The following is a 21505-nucleotide window of genomic DNA, read 5'->3' on the forward strand; positions in this document are numbered from 1 at the left end:
ATAGGAGCAGTTTTGATGAAATAAGCAGTTTAGGGTGTTTTTCTTCTCCAGCAATTTAGAGAAAACTTAGTTTAGCAGGCAATAAAATATCTTTAGGACTGAAGAAATAAACTGGGAGTATAAACAGTCATCTACTGGCAAAGGAGAAAGGGTCTCCTAAGAAACAAGAGAGATTGCTTTTAATTAACCCTTTGCTGCTTTAACTATAATACAGGAGGATAGTGCTGGAATATCATTTCATTTGAAGTAGGCACCTTAGTCTGTGCCCCCAATGGCCCTGTTTGTTTGACACATATGTTGGGCTGCATTATACATTACTATACTGGTCTCTCCACGTAGGGCCCAAGAGTCTTGCTCTCAGGTGCCAAGGTTCTCCTCGGGACAGAAAATAGTTACTGCATCAGTTAATGACTTTCCAGTTAGTTACTTTGTATGAGCTCCTGGGGCTACAGATGTTGACAGCATTTTTAGACTCCAGGCTCAGTCGTCAATCATCTTTGCAAAGAAACAGATGGAAGGGGATGTAAGGGGAGTAAGAATGCCACTAGAATTTTTTTTTCCAAAAGCACAATGGTTGATGGTTAGGCCAACCTTGTGGAAAATGTTAAATAGCAATGATAATAAGAGAATGACAATTTAGTTTCTAGGTCTAGGAAGCTGGTGCTCATGGGCTTTTGAGAATAACAGTCAAGTTTCAAATCATTATTTTGCCACCTATTAGTCGTGAGTCCCTTAGGCACATAATTTCATCTCTCTGTGCCTTACTTTTCTCAGTTGTAAATTGAAAATAATAAAAATAGCACCTACGTTATAGAGTTGCTATTTGAATTATAGAAGATAAGCTTTCTAATGCTGAGTCCAGTGTCTCTCAAAGAGTAAATACTCAATTAACTTTCATTGTTATTGTGATATTGTTATTGTCAATATCATTTTTGGTATGTTATAGTTGCCATTTTTATTCCAGAAATATATTATCTTCAATAAAAACCTAAAGCATGCCCTCTTAGAAAAACCAGGTCCAGACACTGGATTTTGAACTTTCTAAGTGTGCAGCACTTTGATCATGATGGAACGGTGAGATATGTGCTTCCACCCACTAGTCACAGGACAGCAGGCTCTGGACTCCATCCTTCTGGTGGCCTGCAGCTACTGAAGTACTTGCTTTAAGTACTGTTACATTACCAGAAAGGAGCAAGATTTAGAACTCATTGGCATTTTGATGTGGGTGGGTAGAGGGAAAACATGTGGCCACAGCTGTCATTTCCCACAACCGTAGCATTTTTATATTTGAAATTAAGAGAGCTGTACTCTGCTGGACCCCAAGCACCCACTGTGGCCTTTCAACTATCCAGCTAACTCTTACAGTCTCCTGCAGGCCTCTTCCCCTCTCTTGCTTTTTTACTATTCAACTTAAAGATTTCAAGTGAGCAACTCTTCATCAAGGTAAATTTGGGGATGCATTTTAAAGAATCCAGCTTGGTAATTTAAAAAATACTGACTAGTCTTCTCTTCTGAACTAACATAAAATAAATAAGTGACATACTTCTGTCCCAGTAGGCTTTGTATTAAACATGTGAGTCATTTTGTTCTTTTGTACCTATCATTCCTATCACCATAGGAAGACAGAGGGAGAAAAACTCCACCTTGTAGTATCCCCCTCATATTTCTAAGCATAGCCAAGTCCAACAGGTTCAGCAAAAGGTAAGTTATTAGTTAAAAGTTGCAAGTTGCATCCTCCACCAGTTCTACCCTATGTATCCTGACACAAATAAGCACTGCCTTTGTCAGTGAGTTTCCTCACTTGTGTCATTCATAGTAGATGCAGAGATATCCAAACCAATCATCCCAGATAACTTAATTTGAATTTATGTACCTGTAATTCTCTGGGCACACCAAGTTCAGTTCTAGAAGTCTTACGGGATCAGTTGACACTTACCTTTCCCAGGTGCAAAGGCATCATACTGCAGCAGTTCCTTATTCATATACTTCTCAATTTTACATTTAAAAATAGGAATTTGTAATTAAAACAAATTAAAAAACAGATATATGTTTAAGGATCAAAAGTTAATTGAATTGAAAGTCAATTCCATTAATCTGGGATTTGGAACACATATCAGATAAAGTCATTATTGTCCAAAAACACACCGCTTATCTCTTTTCTCAATTTTGCTTGTCTTACCTCGCAAAAGGCTCTCAAGTCTACAGTGGCATCTTTTATCAAGTACATTGTGTTGTGCTGGTGGCTGAAGAAATAAGATTTTTTTTTAAAGGTTGATTCTGTTTTTTAATTTTGAAACACTAAAAAAATAACTAGGTTGGATCATATACAATTTGCATTTTTATAGATCAAAATCATTGGGCACTGGCAGTTTCATATGGCTCACTATATAAAATTAAAGGAGACCTTCAATTTATATTCTGCCTTTCCTAATTCATGATTGTTAACATTCTGGGCCGGATGCAGTGAGTCCCTGCCTAAAAAAGAAAAAAGAAAAAAAAATGGTTATAGATGCTTCCACTCACTTTATTTTATTTATTTATTTATTTATTTATTTATTTATTTGAGACACAGTCTCCCTCTGTCACTTAGGCTGGAGTACAATGGCGCAATCATAGCTCACTGCAGCCTTGAGTGCCCAGGTTCAAGCAATCCTCCCACCTCAGCCTTCCCAGTATCTGGGACTATAGGCATGTGCCACCACACCCAGCTAATTTTTGTATTTTTTGTAGAGAAAGGGTTTTACCATGTTGCCCAGGCTGGTCTCCAACTCCAGGGCTCAAGCGATTTACCCTCCTCGACCTCCCAAAGTCCATTATAGGTATGAGCCACTGCACTCAGCCTTCCACTCACTTTTTAAATGAAATAAGCCATTACAGATCAAGTTAAAGCCCCTTTTAATACCGCTGCAGGCCCCTGGCTCTCTCTGTCCCCAGGGGCAATGTTATCTGAATTTTATGGGTATTCTTCTCATCATTTCACACATGGATACCGAAATGTAAATCTATTTTCATTCATGTTTTTCTTACTCATTAATGTTACTTTAAACTCGATTGTCCTCTCCTGTAAAGGAGGAAAGGGATGGCCTTTGACCGGCTTTCTCATGTAGAATCTCTCTTAGACTTTTACCCTGTTTTTCTCTTTTTTTTTCTAAAAAATTATAAAATATCTTAAGAAAACCTAAAGCTCTCTTTGAATTCTCTGTTTGAGGAGTTCTCAATAAATCTCACAGAAGACACCCACCTCTTAACTCTGCGGCATAAGGAAGGCAGTTCAAGCCCATATAACCCAGGGAAAACTAAAATTCTCATTTTTTCTTCTATCTTCAACCTCCTCTTAATCTCAAATTTCACATCCACCAAAGAAAAAATATATTCTTTCTAGATGTATCTTATTCTTTTTTTATCAGTGAGCCTCTGTTATGATGTTAATAAAATAGTGACGTGACCAAATATTGAAAGAATGAAATGACCTATGAATTGGCACTAGCATGTATGGTAAAATAACATGAATCAAATCAGAAAGGGAAAAATTTTCTTTCCCACAGTTCCAACCAAAGCAGCCATGAAAACAAAGACAGACTAATAAGACTTTCAGTGTTAAAAAAAAAAAAAAAAAAGTTGGGAGGAATATTGCACTTGGCAAATTCCTCTGTTTGATCCGAATGGGGTTGGAACCCCTTTACAAACTCTTTTTCATGCTAGTCACTTATTTAAAGTAACATCACATCAACTTCTCCACACTACATAATTAGAAATGCTTTACCCCTTTCTCAATTAATATCAAAGTTATAATATATACAAGATTTTTAAAGCTTCTTTGTTTGAATCCTGAATTAATTTATGTACTCATATTTTGGATCCCAACTGAAGCTAATCTCTATAATGTTATAATGGGGTAATAAAATTCATTTTTGTAACTATGACATATTTGAATGTTGAATAATTGTATTCCAGTATGTCTTTTCTCTTTGTTAGTTTGCTTTATTCTTACTACATTTGTATTGCAGCCTTCCTTGCTTTGCATTAATAAGTGTGCTACAATGATGTTATAATCGTTTTTAGCAAAGAGAGATTCTGCATGAAACATTTTTATGACTTCTCAATATGGCAAGTTTAGGCATTAAAGTAAATCTCTCTGTCACAATTAATGTTTAATCTAGATTTTTATAATACTAACAGACATACTTTAGACTGTATTTATTTAAATAAATGCCATTCTCCCCAGGGGTTCACAGTCACTGTGGTACAACTCACTACACTGATGGTTCAAAGTCTTTTCTGTTATTCTTCTATCTAATGGCTGTTGTTACCACTGAACTTCCTTGAATAAAATATTCTTTCTTTTTCTTGCAGTTGAAGAAGTTTAGAATGCTCAAAGAAGGACTAGTGATTCAAAAGGCATTGACAATCTGGAAACCTGAGCTAAACTGATCCATAATGGCTTATCTTTCCTTAGACTAGGTCATCTAATTTAGTAACTACCCTCCCAATCTCTCTACCTTTTCTATCTTCATGGAAGTTTCTTGTTTTTAAATTTTCCTTTAATAGGAAGTCAGTCAAACTGTTTTGAAAAGTTGGCAGGTTCTAGGAAATATGCTGGAAAAAATAAGAATATAAAGAGTCTGATCCAATTTAAATAGAATATTAAAATGGAAGGGACCCCAGAGATTGAATGCTGTGTAATAGAAACATATTATGTGCCATATATGTAATTTAAAATTTTCTAGTAGCCAATTAAAAAGGAAAAAAGAAATAGGTAAAGTTATTCTTAATAATATTGTATTTAACCCAATGTGAGCAAAATATTATAATTTCAATATGGAATCATTACAGAAACATTAATGAGATATTTTACATTCTTTTTTGTACTAAGACTTTGAAATCCAGTGTGTAATTTGTGCTTCCAGCATATCTCAATTTGAACCAGCCACATTTCAAATGCTTAATAGCAGCATGGACATACAGGCTATCATATTGGGCAGTGATGACCTAGGCAATTGCCTGAGTTTTATCAATGTAGAACATACATCGAGAGAGGACAAATGGCAGACCCAAGGTGTCAGCCAGTCAGTGCCAGATCTCATCCCAACATTCTGACTCACAGTTCAGTGTTCCTGCAAGCACAGTGGTAAAATCAGGTCTGGGGCTTTGATGACATTACACTAGGTACTATATTATTACTACTTAAAGCAACCTTGCAGGAACCAGAGTTTATCCTCAGTTTCAGAATAAGATATAAAAGCTCAGAGATAAGAAATTACCTCCTCAGGCTTAGATCTGAGACCAGTTTTGTCTGACCGCAAAGCCTGGGCTTTTTTTTTTTTTTTTTTTTTTTTTCTTGCATCCCAATGTCCTTTCTCTCCAATCTAAGACCCTTTAAGACCATGACTCCAAGTGTGGTCTAAGGAGCAGCAGCATCTGTTGCCTCTAGGAGTTTGTTAGAAATACAAAATCCTGAGCCCTGCTTCAATACCTATAAGGCTGCATTTATCAAGATCCCAAGTGATTCATGTAAAATCCAAGCCATCTCAACAAAATACAAATCTCTCTATAAATTAAAAGAATTTCTGGGAGAATGGATTTGTACCCTGTCAGACATATGGCAGATAATCAGAAATACCTTTTGGATTGAATTACAGCATGAGAAGAAAAAAACCAGCTTGAATATTTAAGGAAAAAGAAATAAAAACAGAATTTTTCATTAAAAATGGGTTTCCAAAACTAAATCTTGAAATTATAAAATGCCCTATCAACCATCCTAACACCTGTCTTCTTCCTTCTTAATCTCTTCCACTCTCCTTAGGTCATAGGTATGTAAACTTTCGTTCCCCCCAAATTCACTGAATGACAAGGAAATGTTAATGTATTTGAATGGAAGTGTGGCAACATTACACAGGGAAAAGTGGTATAAGAGTATTTTTGCCACATGAAAAAGCAATGCATCAGCCAAATAGAATTGTCAAGATGTGCAGTTCATGGCAGGATTTGCAGCTCACCATGTTCTACCTCCCATGGAGCTCTGTCCATTTCTTGACATTAGGCTCCAGCTGAGGTTTCTTTGGTGTTCCTGAAAGTGGCTCTCGCTAACGGGTCAAAGGTTGATTGTGTATTTATCCTGAGCCTCTTCAATCACATTTTCAGTATTCTCCTCATGTGTCATGACGCCTTCAGTTCTTCCTTTCATTCAGTGTCAGGCAGTTCATTAAGCAGATGTTAATCAGTCTGGATGTTTTGGGTAGAAAATGAATGATGTGAATAGCACAGGTCCTCTCCAAAAGGCTGAATCTGCGGAACGCTGCTCAGTGAGGTGTTTGTCCCTCTTTCCCACTTCCTAACTCCATGGGGCATTGCTGGCTATTTTTGTCCTTTAGAAAACAACAGCAATGTGATGTATAATAGCAGGGTTCTAACCAATATTTCATTGTGTCGCACAGGGACCGCGCAAACTGTGTGTTAAGGAGATGAACGGTGGCATGGCGAAAAAACAGGCCTGGCTTATAAAGAACAAAATCAAGGCTTTTTACGCTGCAGTGGCGGCAGACTGTTTCAGGGATGGTGTCCGAAGTCTCCTTCAGGTAAGGCTGCATTCAGGGAATGAGCACAGAGCCAAAGAACAATGAGTGCTCCATGTTAATGAGGCTCCCAGAGTGAATGGCTGTAGTTAGGCAGCCCAGCATCAGAGATCGGTGCAGATGGTTAAGGAATTATTTTGAATTCCTGGGTATAGGCAAAGCTAGAACAAAAGCAGAGAAGTTCTATTACAATGAACTATGAATGATACACTGGAAATGGAAAATGAGGTTGCCTTTGGCCACCAGCATACATTCTGCCCCCGTACTTATTGAAATGCAAATTTGTTCTGGTGGTTGATGACATTCAGGATCCTATTGAAACTTCAAACTATTTTTATATCTCATACTGCATATAGCAACGCTCAAGTCAGGCATTCTTTTCCTTTTTTCTTTTGCAAATGGTGTTAGGGCAGCTGCTAGACCAACTAAATTAATGCATGGTGATCTGGGCATAAAATCTCCCTATCCTCCTGAATTATTTCCAGAACACTGAATAAAATGTAATACTCTCTACAGCTCAACCTTAAATCCCACAGTTCTCTCATCTTTTCTCCCTTATTTTTTTCCTTTTTCCTTCCGTTATCTCTGCTATAGTAAGTACATAAAATCTTTCCCTAGTTCTGATCTTCACAATTTAGAGTGACGGAGAATCCTTAAAACAAACAATCCAAGAGACCCTCAGAAATTGTAGAGCTTGGCTTTCTGAGCATTTTGGGTTTAGTATGGTTGAAAAACCCTAATTATGTATATATGAAATGGTGCATTTGGCTTTCAGAGTTACCGTATCTCAGAGTGTCAGAAGTCAGAACTGCATCCAGGTAACTCAGATGCGCATGCAGGCAGGAAAGAAAAAATATTGGTTAAGCTTAATTGGTAATGTTTTGGAGCTTAAGAGTATTTGATGCAATCCTGTGTCTAATTTTCCTTAATAACACTTGCGAGGTAGCTGCACATGCAGAGATACCATTTCTGCAAAACCTATTACCCACAATGAGCCCCTTTTCATCTGTTATTAATTTGCTAAACCATGGAAATAGGTGTTACTGCAAGATGCTGATTTTTCTTTCAGTACCAAGTTAGTTTTCAATAGCTCTTTGGTTAAATATATTGGCACTATTAGTCATTTATTATAAAATTATCATAGAAGATTGGTAAAACAAAATTTTCAACTAGGAATGGGAATATGGACATAAAATAAGAGCAGGGAAAGAAAAGACACAAGTATGAAAAAGAACTCTTAGATTAATCCAGAAGAAATGGTAGCAAATTTGAACATGCATACATTCACATGCATTTCTTCACATAAAAAGTGAAGTACAGGGGAGCCATGGCAAAAGGACAAGACAAAGTGACATTAAAGGAAGCACTGCAGTTATATCATCTCAAATAAAACCATCTTTGCATCTAAGAAGTTATGGTACAAATTATCAAATCCTCAGAGTGTAGCTGTGGAAAAGACTACATCCATAACTTCTTACTGCCACACATTTGCCAAGGGCCAAATGAGGACTCCAAGAAGCTGCTGGGCTAGGAACAGTGCACCAAATGTTTTGGAGGCAAAGTTTATTTCAGGAGCCCTCCTTCATTGCCTATCTCCTTCCACCTGCTACTGTTTCCTCTAAAATGTCCAGCTCTGGCATTTCTTTCACTCTTCCCATGACACAGAACTACCTTCCATGACTCCCACTGCTCTCCCATCTTATTTTTTTTATTTGAGATGCAGTTTCACTCTGTCGCCCAGGCTGGAGTGCAGTAGCACGATCTTGGCTCACTGGAACCCTCGCCTCCCGGGTTCAAATGATTCTCCTGCTTCAGCCTCAAGAGCAGCTGGGATTACAGGCGCACACCACCATGCCCAGCTAATTTTTTGTATTTTTAGTTAAGATGGGTTTTCACCATGTTAGCCAGGCAAGTCTCAAACTCCTGAGCTCAAGTGATCCACCCACCTCAGCCTCCCAAAGTGCTGGGATTATAGGCATGAGCCATCGCACCTGGCTGCTCTCCCATCGTTACCTGTCAATGTCTCACCAACTCCCAAGACTCAGTCGAAATACCACCTCTCCTATGAAGCTGGCCATGAATCCTCACCTGTAATTCAAGTTTCCTTCCTTTGTTCTTCTATATGAGTTTCTATTACATTTGCATGTATATTAGAAGTATTTGTGTAAATATTGTCTTCTTCACCATGTTTAGTTCCATGAGGACAAAGAATGTGCTTCACCACTCTCCCACCAAAACTGACGTAGCACTGTGCAATTCATAGATGCTTAGTAATATTGTCAAATTAAATTTGATTAACTAGAAGCTGTATGCTGTCGTCTAATGAAGGGAAACAACACTTCTGATATGGAAGATGGCTATTAATGATACTGTCATATAAAAGAATTAGGTTTTGGAAACATAATTCAGTCACTCTTCAATAAATAACATAAGTAGAGATTTCAGTGATCCTTGTACATAAGAATTTTCCAAACATGGATTTTATTGCTGATGACATTATGGATATAACAGGTGGAAATGAGCTTTGAACCACTAAGTTACAACATGCATACCAACAGTTAAGCTGACCCTCACTTGATTTTAAATTATTGAACCATTTTAATGAGTGTGTCAGAAGAAATGCAAATGACTGCTAATTTAGAAAAGCTACATTTCTGTCATCTAAAATCCATTTATAGCTGAGATGATTTAGAATTAATCTTTCTATTTTATGCTTGGGTACGGGCATGAAGGACATGCACTAAAATGTAATCTAATCTTCAGAATCTTCAGAACATTACTTCAGTGCTCCTTTAGACATTATTTTTCATTTGTGCTGGTAGTTTCCCAGTACGGTAAGGATTGCCCATGTTTTTATGTCCTCTGTTTAGGCCTCAGGCTTAGGAAGAATGAAACCAAACACTCTGGTGATTGGATATAAGAAAAACTGGAGGAAAGCTCCCTTGACAGAGATTGAGAACTACGTGGGAATCATACAGTAAGTGATGGCTTTCAAGACGTGTTCTTGTTTATAAAGCACTAACCAGGGCAGTACATAACTTGTACTGCACATAACACTGTTGTGTCAGATTAAATTGCCTGAGAAGAGCACATTCCCCTGGTACTCTGACTTCTTTCCCAAGGTGAAAAAAACACCACCAATAATAGAGTTTGAAGGAATCAGACTGTCAGAGGAGGCAGGGTGAGAGAAACACCAGTGTCAGAGAAAAAAGTAAATGTTTAGAGTTACAACCTTAAGATCTATTTACAAGATTAAAAGCAAAGCACAGCTAAGCAAAGAGAAATTTTTCTTTCAAAACACCTGGGATCTTGGGTTGGCTGGTGTCTCCAATTCAGTCATTGTCTTCTTCTGAGTCTCTGATAATTCGTTCACTATCCCAGAGCCCTATATCTTCCTCTGCTAAGAGGCTCCCATATGCCAGGTGCTTCTGTTACCAGGTGGAGCGTCAATGGCTTGTGCACAGAATGTGAGTTTCTGGTGGTACATAACCTCTAATAGCTTAATATTTGAGGAGGCTTAGGATACAGGTGATAATGATAGATCTTAAAGGACTAGCAGGCAGCAGGCTAATGTCTCTAACATGAATTATCTCATTTAATTCTCATAGAAAGATTTCGAAGAAAGTACTATTATTTTTTTCCGATTCTACAAGTGGAGACAAAGACATTAAAAATTAAGTAGCATACTGAAAAATCTCAGCATTTAGTGACAGAGCTGGAATTCCAACCCAAGACTATCCAAATGCAAAGCTGAAACTGATGACCATAACGCTATGCTTTCTCCATATATTACATACTCCAAAACAAGTATTATATATTTTATACTATATATAATATATATTACATACTTCAAAGTATTTTATATATATTATATACTCCAAGTATTACATTATATATTATATACTCCAAAATTGTGTGTATATGTATGTATAAATATATATGTGTGTGTGTGTATATATATATATACTCACAGTTTTGGAGTATATAATATATAATACTTGGAGTATACATATATACATATAATACTTGGAGTATATAATATGTAACATTTGGAGTATACATATATACTCCAAGTATTACCTGGCTTAGTTTTTTTCCTTTGAATAAGAGAAAACAAATTCTACACATACAGAGAGAAACACTGTAGAAAGTTGAGCCTTTCGACCAGACCAGGCACGGTGGCTCATGCCCATAATCCCAGCATTTTGGTAGGCCGAGACGGATGGATCACCTGAGGTCAGGAGTTCCAGACCAGCCTGGCTAACATGGTGAAACCCCGTCTCTACTAAAAATACAAAAATAATACAAAAATTAGCTGGGCATGGTGGTGGGTGCCTACTCGGGAGGCTGAGGCAGCAGAATTACTTGAACCTGGGAGATGGAGGTTGCAGTGAGCTGAGATTACGCCACTGTACTCCAGCCTGGGCAACAAGAGCGAAACTCCATCTCAAAAAAAAAAAAAAAAGAAAGAAAAGAAAGTTGAGCATTTCTTCTAGGCTTGAAAATACTCTATCAGACTCCAGAGGGGTAATGTTAGCTATGCCCAAAAGCCATCTTTTGTGTCAACATCTCTGAAAATGGAAGGTTTCCTGTGTCTGGGATCTGGCTGCACTTTGATTTCAGACCACAGGGTACATGACATCCCCTGGGAGATACAGCTGCACTTCAAAGTTCATCCTATCCACTGAAAACAAGTATACGCTTAGCACTTCTTAAAGTAGGCTATTTCTTCTACCCCTTGTTATTATAATCATAACATTTATCATTATATTGAGCAGATTTATGCAACATATTAACAAAAGCATTCTTAGTTCTATTGAAAGGAAGCATAAGAAAATAACTTTTATCTTCTAAAAGTACAGGAATTACTGAACAAACAGAAATTCACTCAACAGTCTTTCTAATGTGCGGAACCTATCTATTAAGTGCATTGTGTTTCCTGAACATATAAAGCCTGGATGCCACGTGCTGTCATCTGGCTCCTGCTGGTGTTATAAGTTCAGTAAGTTAAGGCTAAACCAGGTGATCGGGATAAGAATTTTACCAGGCTCAGCAAACAGTATTTTGATATGTTTAGAATCAGTCAGTTGCTGATCAGACATTCTTGGAAATTGACCAGATCTGTCCTCTGTTATCCAGATTCTTCAGTAAAATTTCATCCTTACCTCGGGGAACAAAAGGGATGGGGTGGGGCGGGCGGGGGGAGAGCAAATAGGAAGTAATGTGTAAATCTTCAACGAAATAGTCCATTATTTGATACAGAATTACTTCAGACTGTCTTCCAACCTCCCTACCATCCCAAACATTCTAGAAATCCAAAGGGAGCAAAATAATCAAACCCAGTAATACTGAACCAAGGAGGTCTCTGGCTTTTATAGCAAATTAATAATAGATCTCCTTGGTAATAAAGTTCAGTATTAGGGGGACCCATATTTGTACTAGTATAAAACCTAACTGGATTGGTAAAGTTAAATGACTTTACTAGCACAGCAATGAGGCTAATAGTGACAATCATGTGTCCATATTACATTTCCCTGTCCAATTTTTGTGGCTTTATGACTTAAAGTACAGTATTATTGTTAACACAGGGGTATTATTATAAAACTATAGTATTTTACCATTTTTCTTTTTTTTTTTTTTTTGAGACAGTTGCCCAGGCCGGAGTGCAGTGGCGCGATCTCGGCTCACTGCAAGCTCCGCCTCCCGGGTTCACGCCATTCTCCTGCCTCAGCCTCCCAAGTGGCTGGGACTACAGGCGCCCGCCACCATGCCCGGCTAATTTTTGCATTTTTAGTAGAGACGGGGTTTCATCATGTTAGCCAGGATGGTCTCGATCTCCTGACCTCATGATCCGCCCACCTCGGCCTCCCAAAGTGCTGGGATTACAGGCGTGAGCCACTGCGCCCGGCTACCATTTTTCTTTGAATAAAATATTTTAAATGTCTGTAATATTCTTAAGTATGGTTTAGTGTTTTGTTTGTTTGTTTGTTTTTAAGACAGAGTCTCGCTCTGTTGCCCAGGCTGGAGTAAAGTGGCGCAGTTGTGCTCACTGCAACCTCCAGCTCCTGGGTTCAAGCAACTCTCTTGTCTCAGCCTACCGAGTAACCAGGACTACAGGTGTACACCACCATGCCCAGCTAATTTTTATATTTTTTGGTAGAGTTGGGGTTTCACTATGTTGGCCAGGTTAGTCTTGAACTCCTGTCCTCAGGTGATCCACCACCTTGGCCTCCCAGAGTGTTTAGATTACAGATGTGAGCCATCTTACCCAGCCAAGTATGGTTTAATTTCAATCAGAATTTGTATGTATTAGTTTTCAATGGCTGCCATAACAAAGTACCTCAAATTTAGTGGCTTAAAACAATACTTTAGGCTGGGCACAGTGGCTTATGCCTATAATTCCAGCACTTTGGGAGGCCGAGGTGGGCAGATCATTTGAGGTCACGAGTTTGAGACAAACCTGGTCAACATGATGAAACCCAACCTCTACTAAAAATACAAAAATTAGCCAGGCATGGTGGTGTGCACCTCTAATTCCAGCTACTCAGCAGGTTGAGGCAGAATCGTTCGAACCTGAGAGACGGAGGTTGCAGTGAGCCAATATCACACCACTGCACTCCAGCCTGGGTGATAGAGCCAGTCTCTGTCAAAAACAAAAAACGACCACACACAATACTTGATTATCTTACAGTTCTGTAGAATAGAAGTCTGGCATGTGTGGGCCAGGCTGCATTCCCTTCCAGAGGCTCTAGGATAAATTTCTGACCTTGCCTTTTCCAGCTTCCAGAAGCTTCCCTCATGTGGGTGTGGCTCAGGAATGCCTTCCTCAATCTTCAAAGCCAGCAATGGCTGGTCAAGTTCCTCTCACATCACATTACTATGACCTCCTCTTATGCCTCCTAATTTCACTTTTAAGTACCCTTGTGATTACTCTTGTCCCATCCAGGTGATCTAGGATAATCTCCCCCATCCCAAAGTCCTTAACCTAATCACATCTGCCAAGTCCCTTTTGCCATGTAAGGAAATACATTCACAGGTTCCAGGAATTAGGATACTTTGAGGGTGCATTATTCTACCTAATACAGAATCCAAATTTTTTTTGTGGAGCACATTGTCTACTTTTTATAATTGAGGACAATCAGAAACAAGATTTGTTTACGAGGAATTTACTTTGTAACAACTTGTGCCAGAATGGACCTATTCTGTTAAGAAAAGATTATTTATGGTTTGGATTTTGAGTGGATATTCATATTGCTCCAAACTTACGTATACCAAATGAAAATTCAGGTTGACTTTGGCCATTGGAAACTGTTTGCATATGGTGGGACAATTGTTTTTGGGGTAGGATGACCTAATGGCAAGAAGTCGTTAAGTTTTAGATCCATAGAAGTATAAACAAAGGACCTCCCAATGAAAAAAAATTTAAATGACTCAAAGTATTAATTGACTTGCTTCCATGTTTAGCACCAGAGAAAACATTTATGTCTTAAACTTTAATCTCTTCAAACAGAGACAAAAGAAAGACAGACTTTATTTCTCTTCTAGGTAATCGAATTCCTTTGGGTTGCATACAGAGAAAACACAAGAGCGAGTACGTAGGGTTGCCATGAAAAAGCATTGCTCCAAGTGACCAGTTTAGAGTCAATTCTGAAAATAGAGGAACTGGAGACATTTCTAACCATGAACTTGATATCAGAAATGTTATAGGAGTCCTTCTAGGAGGCAGCCATGTTGGGGGTGGTGGCTAATCATTTCAAAGAGTCTTTGCAGTCTGTAAACTCTGTGTTCTAAATATGCCAGTGATTGTTTTGCTCGCTGTATAAAAGATTCGATTATTTTTAAAAGATGCGACAAGCTCTTAATCAAAATTCTGATGTATAGTATTATTTGAATAAATTGGCTAGAGTGAATAATTTAGTTACCTCTACCCAAAATATACTTTAAAAAGGCATAAGGGAAGAACAAACAAACAAACACATGCATCAGCTCTTGGCTATATTCTAAAGTGGATTTTAATAGTTTCATTATATCAAAATCCTGGAAGCAAGTATAATACTAGTCCTAAGCTTGAGGATTAAAATAGCCATTTAAAACACTAACTGTTTTGCTTCCTCTTTCAGTGATGCATTTGATTTTGAGATTGGTGTGGTTATAGTCAGAATCAGCCAAGGATTTGACATCTCTCAGGTTCTTCAGGTGCAAGGTATGTACTTTCTTATTCAACCAACAAGTATTTATTGAGCACCTACTTTGTGCCTGACGTTGTTCTAGGATATAGCAGGACACAATATAGACAAAACTCCTTAACAGTGGAGCTTACGTTCTAGTGCTAACTCATAGTGCATATAGTTCCCCCAGTATTTTCTCCAATGCTAACACAAGCAGCCTTTGCCCTGCTAACCACAAATATTGAGGAATTCAAGGTGGTCATCAATTATTTTTCTTATCACAAAACCACAAAGCCAGCATCAAGGAAAATAAACAACTTCAGTAAAATAACCTGCCAAATTAATTTCTGCAAGATGTTTCAGAAAATGAAGATTAATTCTTTCCCCAGAAAAACACGTATTTTACTTTTGAGAGTCTATGAACTGGTCTGTAGCTAACATGGAAATGAGCCTGAATGTATCATGCTGTGAATCACTAATCTAAGTCAGAGGCAGAAACACTAATTCAGATGAGTGACTCTTTGTTTTTTCCCTGTAGAGAATTTGGTATACTTGCTTAGTCTTAGAATTTAAACATACTCTCTTGTGTATGAAATAAAGAACATACTGATATACTTACTGAAAAATTAGCACAAGACATGAATTCATGACTCATCTCTTCCGCTGAGCCTCACAGCAGAGTCCGCTTACAACACAACATTAAGAAAAAAATGATGCTTTTCTGGTGCCTGTTATGTGCCAGGCATAGTGTAGGTGCAAGTGGTGCTGGGTAGACTAAGATTAATAAATTCTGTCTGTGCCCTCAAGAGACACACAGCCTAGTAAGGGAAGTAGATCAATTATTAGCATTATAATAAGTATAAATAAGGAATTATGGGAAAGAAGGAAGGGGCACCTACCTCACTCCAAAAAGGCATTCTGGAGAAAATTACCTTTGATTTGAGATTTACTGGATGAGTAGGAGTTAACCAGACAAAGTTGATGGAGAGAAAAGTAAAGAGACAGTTTGGAGAATGCATTCCTGACAAAGAGGAACGTGTTTGCAAAGGTGAGGACATGGGAATAGAGAGGAATGGAGTATATAGACAACCAAAAGCAGATTCATGTTACTGAAGTGAAAAGTAGGAAGCCAACAATAGTAAAATATGAGGCTGCCACTATAAGGAGGATCTAGACTGTAAAAGCCTCATTTGCCATATTAAAAAGATGGATCACATTCTGTAGATAATGAGGAACCATCAGAGAGATTCAAGTGAGGGAATAATGTGGTCAAACTTGGGTTTTAGATCTCATGCTCTTTTGGTTATACGGGGCATGGACTCAGGACTAGAATGGAAATAGACAAATCAAAGAGTTCTATAATAATCAAACAAGACAAGGTGACAGCTTGAATTAGGGCAGCCTCAGTTGGGATGGAGAGAAAAGAACAGAGTTGAAAAGTATTTTGCAGGTACGAAGAGCAGCGTTTGGGAGTTGATTGGATGTGTGGGATATGGGAAAGGGAGGAGTAAAGAAAAACTCCTTGGCTGACTGGATGAGCCAATGGAAATAGGAAATGCAAGAAGAAGTACAGCTTTAATGAGGAAATGCCTGGCTCAATTTCAAACAATCTCATGTGGGAAATCCTACGGGAAATGTCTAACAGACAGTTAGACAGTCCTCATCGTAAAAGAGAAATCTGAACTGGAAATACAGATTTAGGAGATGTTATGGGCTGAACTGTGTCTCCCCGCCCCCACCAAATTCATATGTTGAAATGCTAACCCCCAGGACCTCAGAATATGACTGTATTTGGAGACAGGGTCTTTAAAGAGGTAATTAAGGTAAAATTAGGTTATTTGGGTGGGCCCTAATCCAATATTACTGGTGTCCTTATAAGAAGAGATTAGGATACAGACTGAAGGGTAATCATGTGAAGACATGGTGAGAAGGCAGCTGTCTTCAAGCCAAGGAACAAGGCCTCAGAATGAAATCGATCCTGCTGATCTTGGACTTGATCTTGGACTTCTGGCCTTCAGAATTGTGAGGAAATAAATGTACATTGTTTATGATACCCTGTCTGTGGCATTTGTTATGGCAACCTGGGTGGACTAATATAGGAGACATCATGGCTAATGTGAATTGAAACCATCACCCTAGAAAATAGAACTCAAAGAGTGTGTGTAGCCAAGGACTCCAAAGAGTAGGAAAAAGGCCCCAAAGAAAAGAAGGAGAGGTCAGAAAGATGAAGAAACCAGAAGTCTGGGGTCAGGTAAACCATGGGAGTACAGTGCTCAAAATGAGAATAGTCAACATTGCCAAATGCAGCAGAAATGTACAGTAAGATCATGAACCAAATGGAATTGGCATGACACAGGTAATCTTAGTGAAAATAATTTCTGTAAAGCAGGGTTATCAGAATCGAGATTGCAGTGGGTTGAGAAGAGACTATGAGATGAACGAGCAGAGAATATGGATGTAGCCAACCCTTCTGAGAAGCTTGGATGGTAACAAGAGGAATGAGATTGAGCAGGCTTACTGTGGGGAACCTATAGACCTCTGAATGGGAGATCAAATCATATTTCCAGACTGAGGAAATGGCACAAGAGAGTGCAAACATTGAAGATGTAGGCAAAGAAAGGGGCGACCCATGGAGTAAGATCCAGGAGGAACAGAAAATTGAGGGAAAGGCATGAATGGAAGAGTTGGCCTGAAACAGAAAACAAAAAACAAAAAACACTTCATCTAAAATTGGAGCAAAGGAGGTGAGGATTGATGATGGGATACGTGGATTTGTGAGAGTGGAGTGATAAATCAAAGAAGATGATGCACAATGGTCTCAATTCTTTCTTTTAAGCTGGAGCAATGCTTTACTTCTAAAAGCAAGAGAGGAATGGTTTAACTGAGAATGAGAAGAAACTAGTTAAGCATTTTAAAAAGTCATGATAGAGAATGAAAAGGATCAGCAAGAACTGATCAGTGTACAACAGTGAAAACCCAGTTGTGGTTGTCCAGTTTTCTCCGGCAACATGAAGTCTCCAAGGCACAGGAGCAGTACCAGGGTATTCTCAGTAGGTTTAGCAGAAAGAAAAAAGAATTCTTAAGGGCTGTTGCCTGATGGATTCGTATTCTATTTGCTGGTTCATGATTGTCTCCATCAAAATAGGAAAGAATATGAGTGGATTAGGTGAATTTTCTGATGCAACCATTCTGGTATGTTGTAGGAGAAGAGGAGGATGAAGAAAAAAACTAGAGATCAAGTGTTTTTATAAGGTAGCTACTATCTGATTATGTATACTCTATGATAATGAAGAGCATTAAAAAATAAAACTGCAAGGAGAGTGCATCTTATGCAAAATTGTAGCACAAAAGGTTATCTCTTGGTGACTTTAGCCTTCCTTTGTATGCCCCTTTTCTTCTTTATGGATATTTTAAACTCCAGATCAGAAATACTAACTCCCACTCACTGGGCATTCACTATTAATGTATATTCCCTCCTAGTAGAACTTAATACTTTGTAGCAACAATAGTTAAAATATTTGAGCACTGGCCGGGCGCGGTGGCTCAAGCCTGTAATCCCAGCACTTTGGGAGGCCGAGGCGGGTGGATCACGAGGTCAGGAGATCGAGACCATCCTGGCTAACATGGTGAAACCCCGTCTCTACTAAAAATACAAAAAACTAGCCGGGCGTGGTGGTGGGCGCCTGTAGTCCCAGCTACTCGGAGGCTGAGGCGGGAGAATGGCGTGAACCTGGGAGGTGGAGCTTGCAGTGAGCCGAGATCGCGCCACTGCACTCCAGCCTGGGCGACAGAGCGAGACTCCGTCTCAAAAAAAAAAAAAAAAAAAAAAATATTTGAGCACTTATTATGCACCGTCTATTATGCTTCATGTTCACATATAACATTTATCATCCCAGCTACCCTATGAGGAGAGTATTATCATTGTCCCCATTTTACAGCTGGTAAAATGGGGGCTTACCCAAGATTCACAAGGCTAGTCATTGGTAGAGCTGGGATTCAAACCTATATCTGTTTGAAGCCCCTGTTTCATCTTTGAAAAAGAAGAGCTAGAGAGGATGATGACATATAACGAGAGGCAATGGGGAAATCTGAGCTCTGGGAATGAGGCAGAGCCGTTTCTATGTGTTCCTTAAGACACCCAACAAGGGGGCTGCCTGTCTGTGGAAAGATAGACCTAACTTTGAGGGCAGTTACAAGAACTGAATATTAACAGAACTGTTCTGTTGCAAACTTCCTAGGTTTTACTTTAATTTTTTTTCCTGGCTTTTGTGCTATAATGTTTTCCATCTAAAAATGAGAATGCAAAATATAACTTGTATTTAGATTACACATTTGCTTTGTGTGTTATGTTGCTCTCTGCAAGCTGAAAGATGTGATGTAGCTGAAAAGCATTGCTCCCACCCCTCATTGTTCCATCTGCCAAGATGCACCATCAATTTACTTCTATAAAGCAATACAGCAACCAAGTTTTGCTGTATTTTTCAAAGAATCCTGGCAGTGAACTGCATCCCCTTTTAATTTCCCAAGGGTTGTATCCTATTTAAATAAACTTTGATGTTTGAAATATTTCTGCTTCTTAGTCAAGAAAGGGAAAATACAATTGGATGCTAATAAAATAATTACAAGTACCAACTATCTAGGGTAAACAAAGAAAAACAGTATTATACAAGTACATGAAGAACAAGCAGAAAAACAACATAATGATAGAAATTAACTTTCCGCCACATTTCCATGCATTGTTTTGAGGTTTATGTAATTTATGACACAAACCTCTTATTAGATTTTGAATTGGAAGAAATAAACTTGCATTTCATTATATTATGCTGTAATTCAGGGCCTAATAAGGGCCTGATAAATCTTAAGTATTGCATTATACTATGTTAATGATTATCATCATAGCTTTTCCAACACAGGCACCACAGTGTCATCACAGATTATAATTTAAAGGAAATATTAGCAATTCAGAGTGCCCATATACTGTAGTTAATAAAGCAGTGAATAGAAATCAGCTTTATAGGTAATTTACCAGCTAATGACAATTATTTTTATATTGTATTACAGGCTTATGTGAAGAGAATAACTTTTAATATAAATAAGATCGATGCTCATAACATTGTAACTTGTATACTGTAGCAACTCATCTAATACTGATGACTGATAGTTTCTCTTAATAAATTAATTTATTGCCTGACAACACACACACACACAAAAATCATGATATTTCATACTGCTCACCTCCCAGGGATATTTAGCAAGTTTTCCAACTACAACAAGGAGTCCAAATTATACTGGTAAGAAATAAAGTGATGGAACATGATTTGCAATATATTGTGGTCAAGTATTCCACATAAGTACAGCATGATTTGTGACCATCTCAGACCACGGGGATACTGCTATGTCTGATCAAGTGGCTTAGAAAAATAAAGACAGATGGCAGTGTAGTGAATAATTACTTGATTAGAAGGCAACCGCTGCAGGATTGCTTCCTGCCTTCTATTCAACTAGACTTCACCTGGGGGACAGCACATTGATTCTTATGAGCATTTACAGCTTTGAGTTATTGAGCAAGGAAAGAATTTTAACTTAATAATTAAAAAAGAAAAAGGATGCTGTAAAATGGGAGGGGATGCCATTCCCCAGTGGGTTTCCCTGATCTCCCTTCTGGTGTCAGATAATTGACGACTCTCAATCCTTAAGATTCAAAGCAGGTTGTAACTTGTAGACCTCTGCCTATTTCTAAAAGACATCTTAAAAAAAAAAAAAAAAGACTGGGGACATAACATTTGAAGCAATCTTGACAAGTAAATTGAGTTTCAAAATAGAGTCACTCCAACTGGGTACCATATCATCAATTTATAAAGCACTTGAAAATACAGTAACTACTATTCAAAGCAGTTTTGGCATTTACATGACGGCATGGCTCAAGAGTCACTCTTAGTTATTACTATGAAAACTGTTTGGGATGTGGATGACAACATGGATTAGAAACCTACTCTCAACTGAGAGAACCTAAAGGTCTGAGCTTTTTCTTCCACCATCATAACTTCAGGTTGAGATTATAAACATCTTGAAAAGAGAGAAGGGCAGGCGTGCTCTCTATATCTCTATCTCTATCTCTATATCTCTATCTCTGTCTCTATCTCTCAGTAGCAATGTGGCCTTATAAACTATGAGATACTACAGAATTATCTAATGTATTCAAGTTCCCAGTAGTTACCATTACAGGATTTCCAGGTGGTGGTCCTTTCCAAAGAAAAGTCCCCTCTCCTTCCCCACTTGTCTCTCACACTTCCATCTCCCAGGCTCTTATCTCACTGGTCCCACCTTCTGTCCTCTATCTGTCCCTTTTTTATATAACTTTGTATACAGTATTAACTGCACTTCTTTCAAACATTGTCTTTTGTACTTACCACACACACACACACACACAGACACTTCTCACACCCCCATTCTTCACAACTCTGCACTTGTTTTTCTTCTTTTATAAAGACAGTACTTTCAAAACTATTGAACTGAATTGAACAGCATTGATCTGTTCTTTAATTTATTTCAACACACAATTCTTGAGTGCCTATTGGTGCAAACATGGCTCCAGGTAATAGCGGCAGGGGTGGCACCATGAAGAACATGGGAGGGATAATATGAGGTCCAAGCATAGGGTTTGGAATAGACAAACCTGGGTTTGGATCCCAACTTTGACATCTTTTGTCTGTGTGATGCTGGTCAAGTTACCCATCCTCTCTGTGTTTCACTTTTTGCATTTTC

General features: G+C 38.4%; 1 protein-coding gene across 1 annotated transcript in view; it reads left to right on the forward strand.

Annotated features, from left to right (window-relative positions):
- The window catches only part of SLC12A1 (solute carrier family 12 member 1), a 101145-nt gene that overhangs the window by 55455 nt on the left and 24185 nt on the right, over positions 1 to 21505 (forward strand). The window contains exons 18-20 of the mRNA XM_025389964.1: positions 6435 to 6575; positions 9443 to 9549; positions 14693 to 14775. Coding sequence (XP_025245749.1) covers positions 6435 to 6575; positions 9443 to 9549; positions 14693 to 14775 — 331 coding nt within the window. The remainder of the gene's footprint in view (positions 1 to 6434; positions 6576 to 9442; positions 9550 to 14692; positions 14776 to 21505) is intronic.

Source organism: Theropithecus gelada, chromosome 7a (genome assembly GCF_003255815.1).
Source record: "Theropithecus gelada isolate Dixy chromosome 7a, Tgel_1.0, whole genome shotgun sequence".
In the NCBI taxonomy this organism is placed as follows: Eukaryota; Metazoa; Chordata; class Mammalia; order Primates; family Cercopithecidae; genus Theropithecus; species Theropithecus gelada.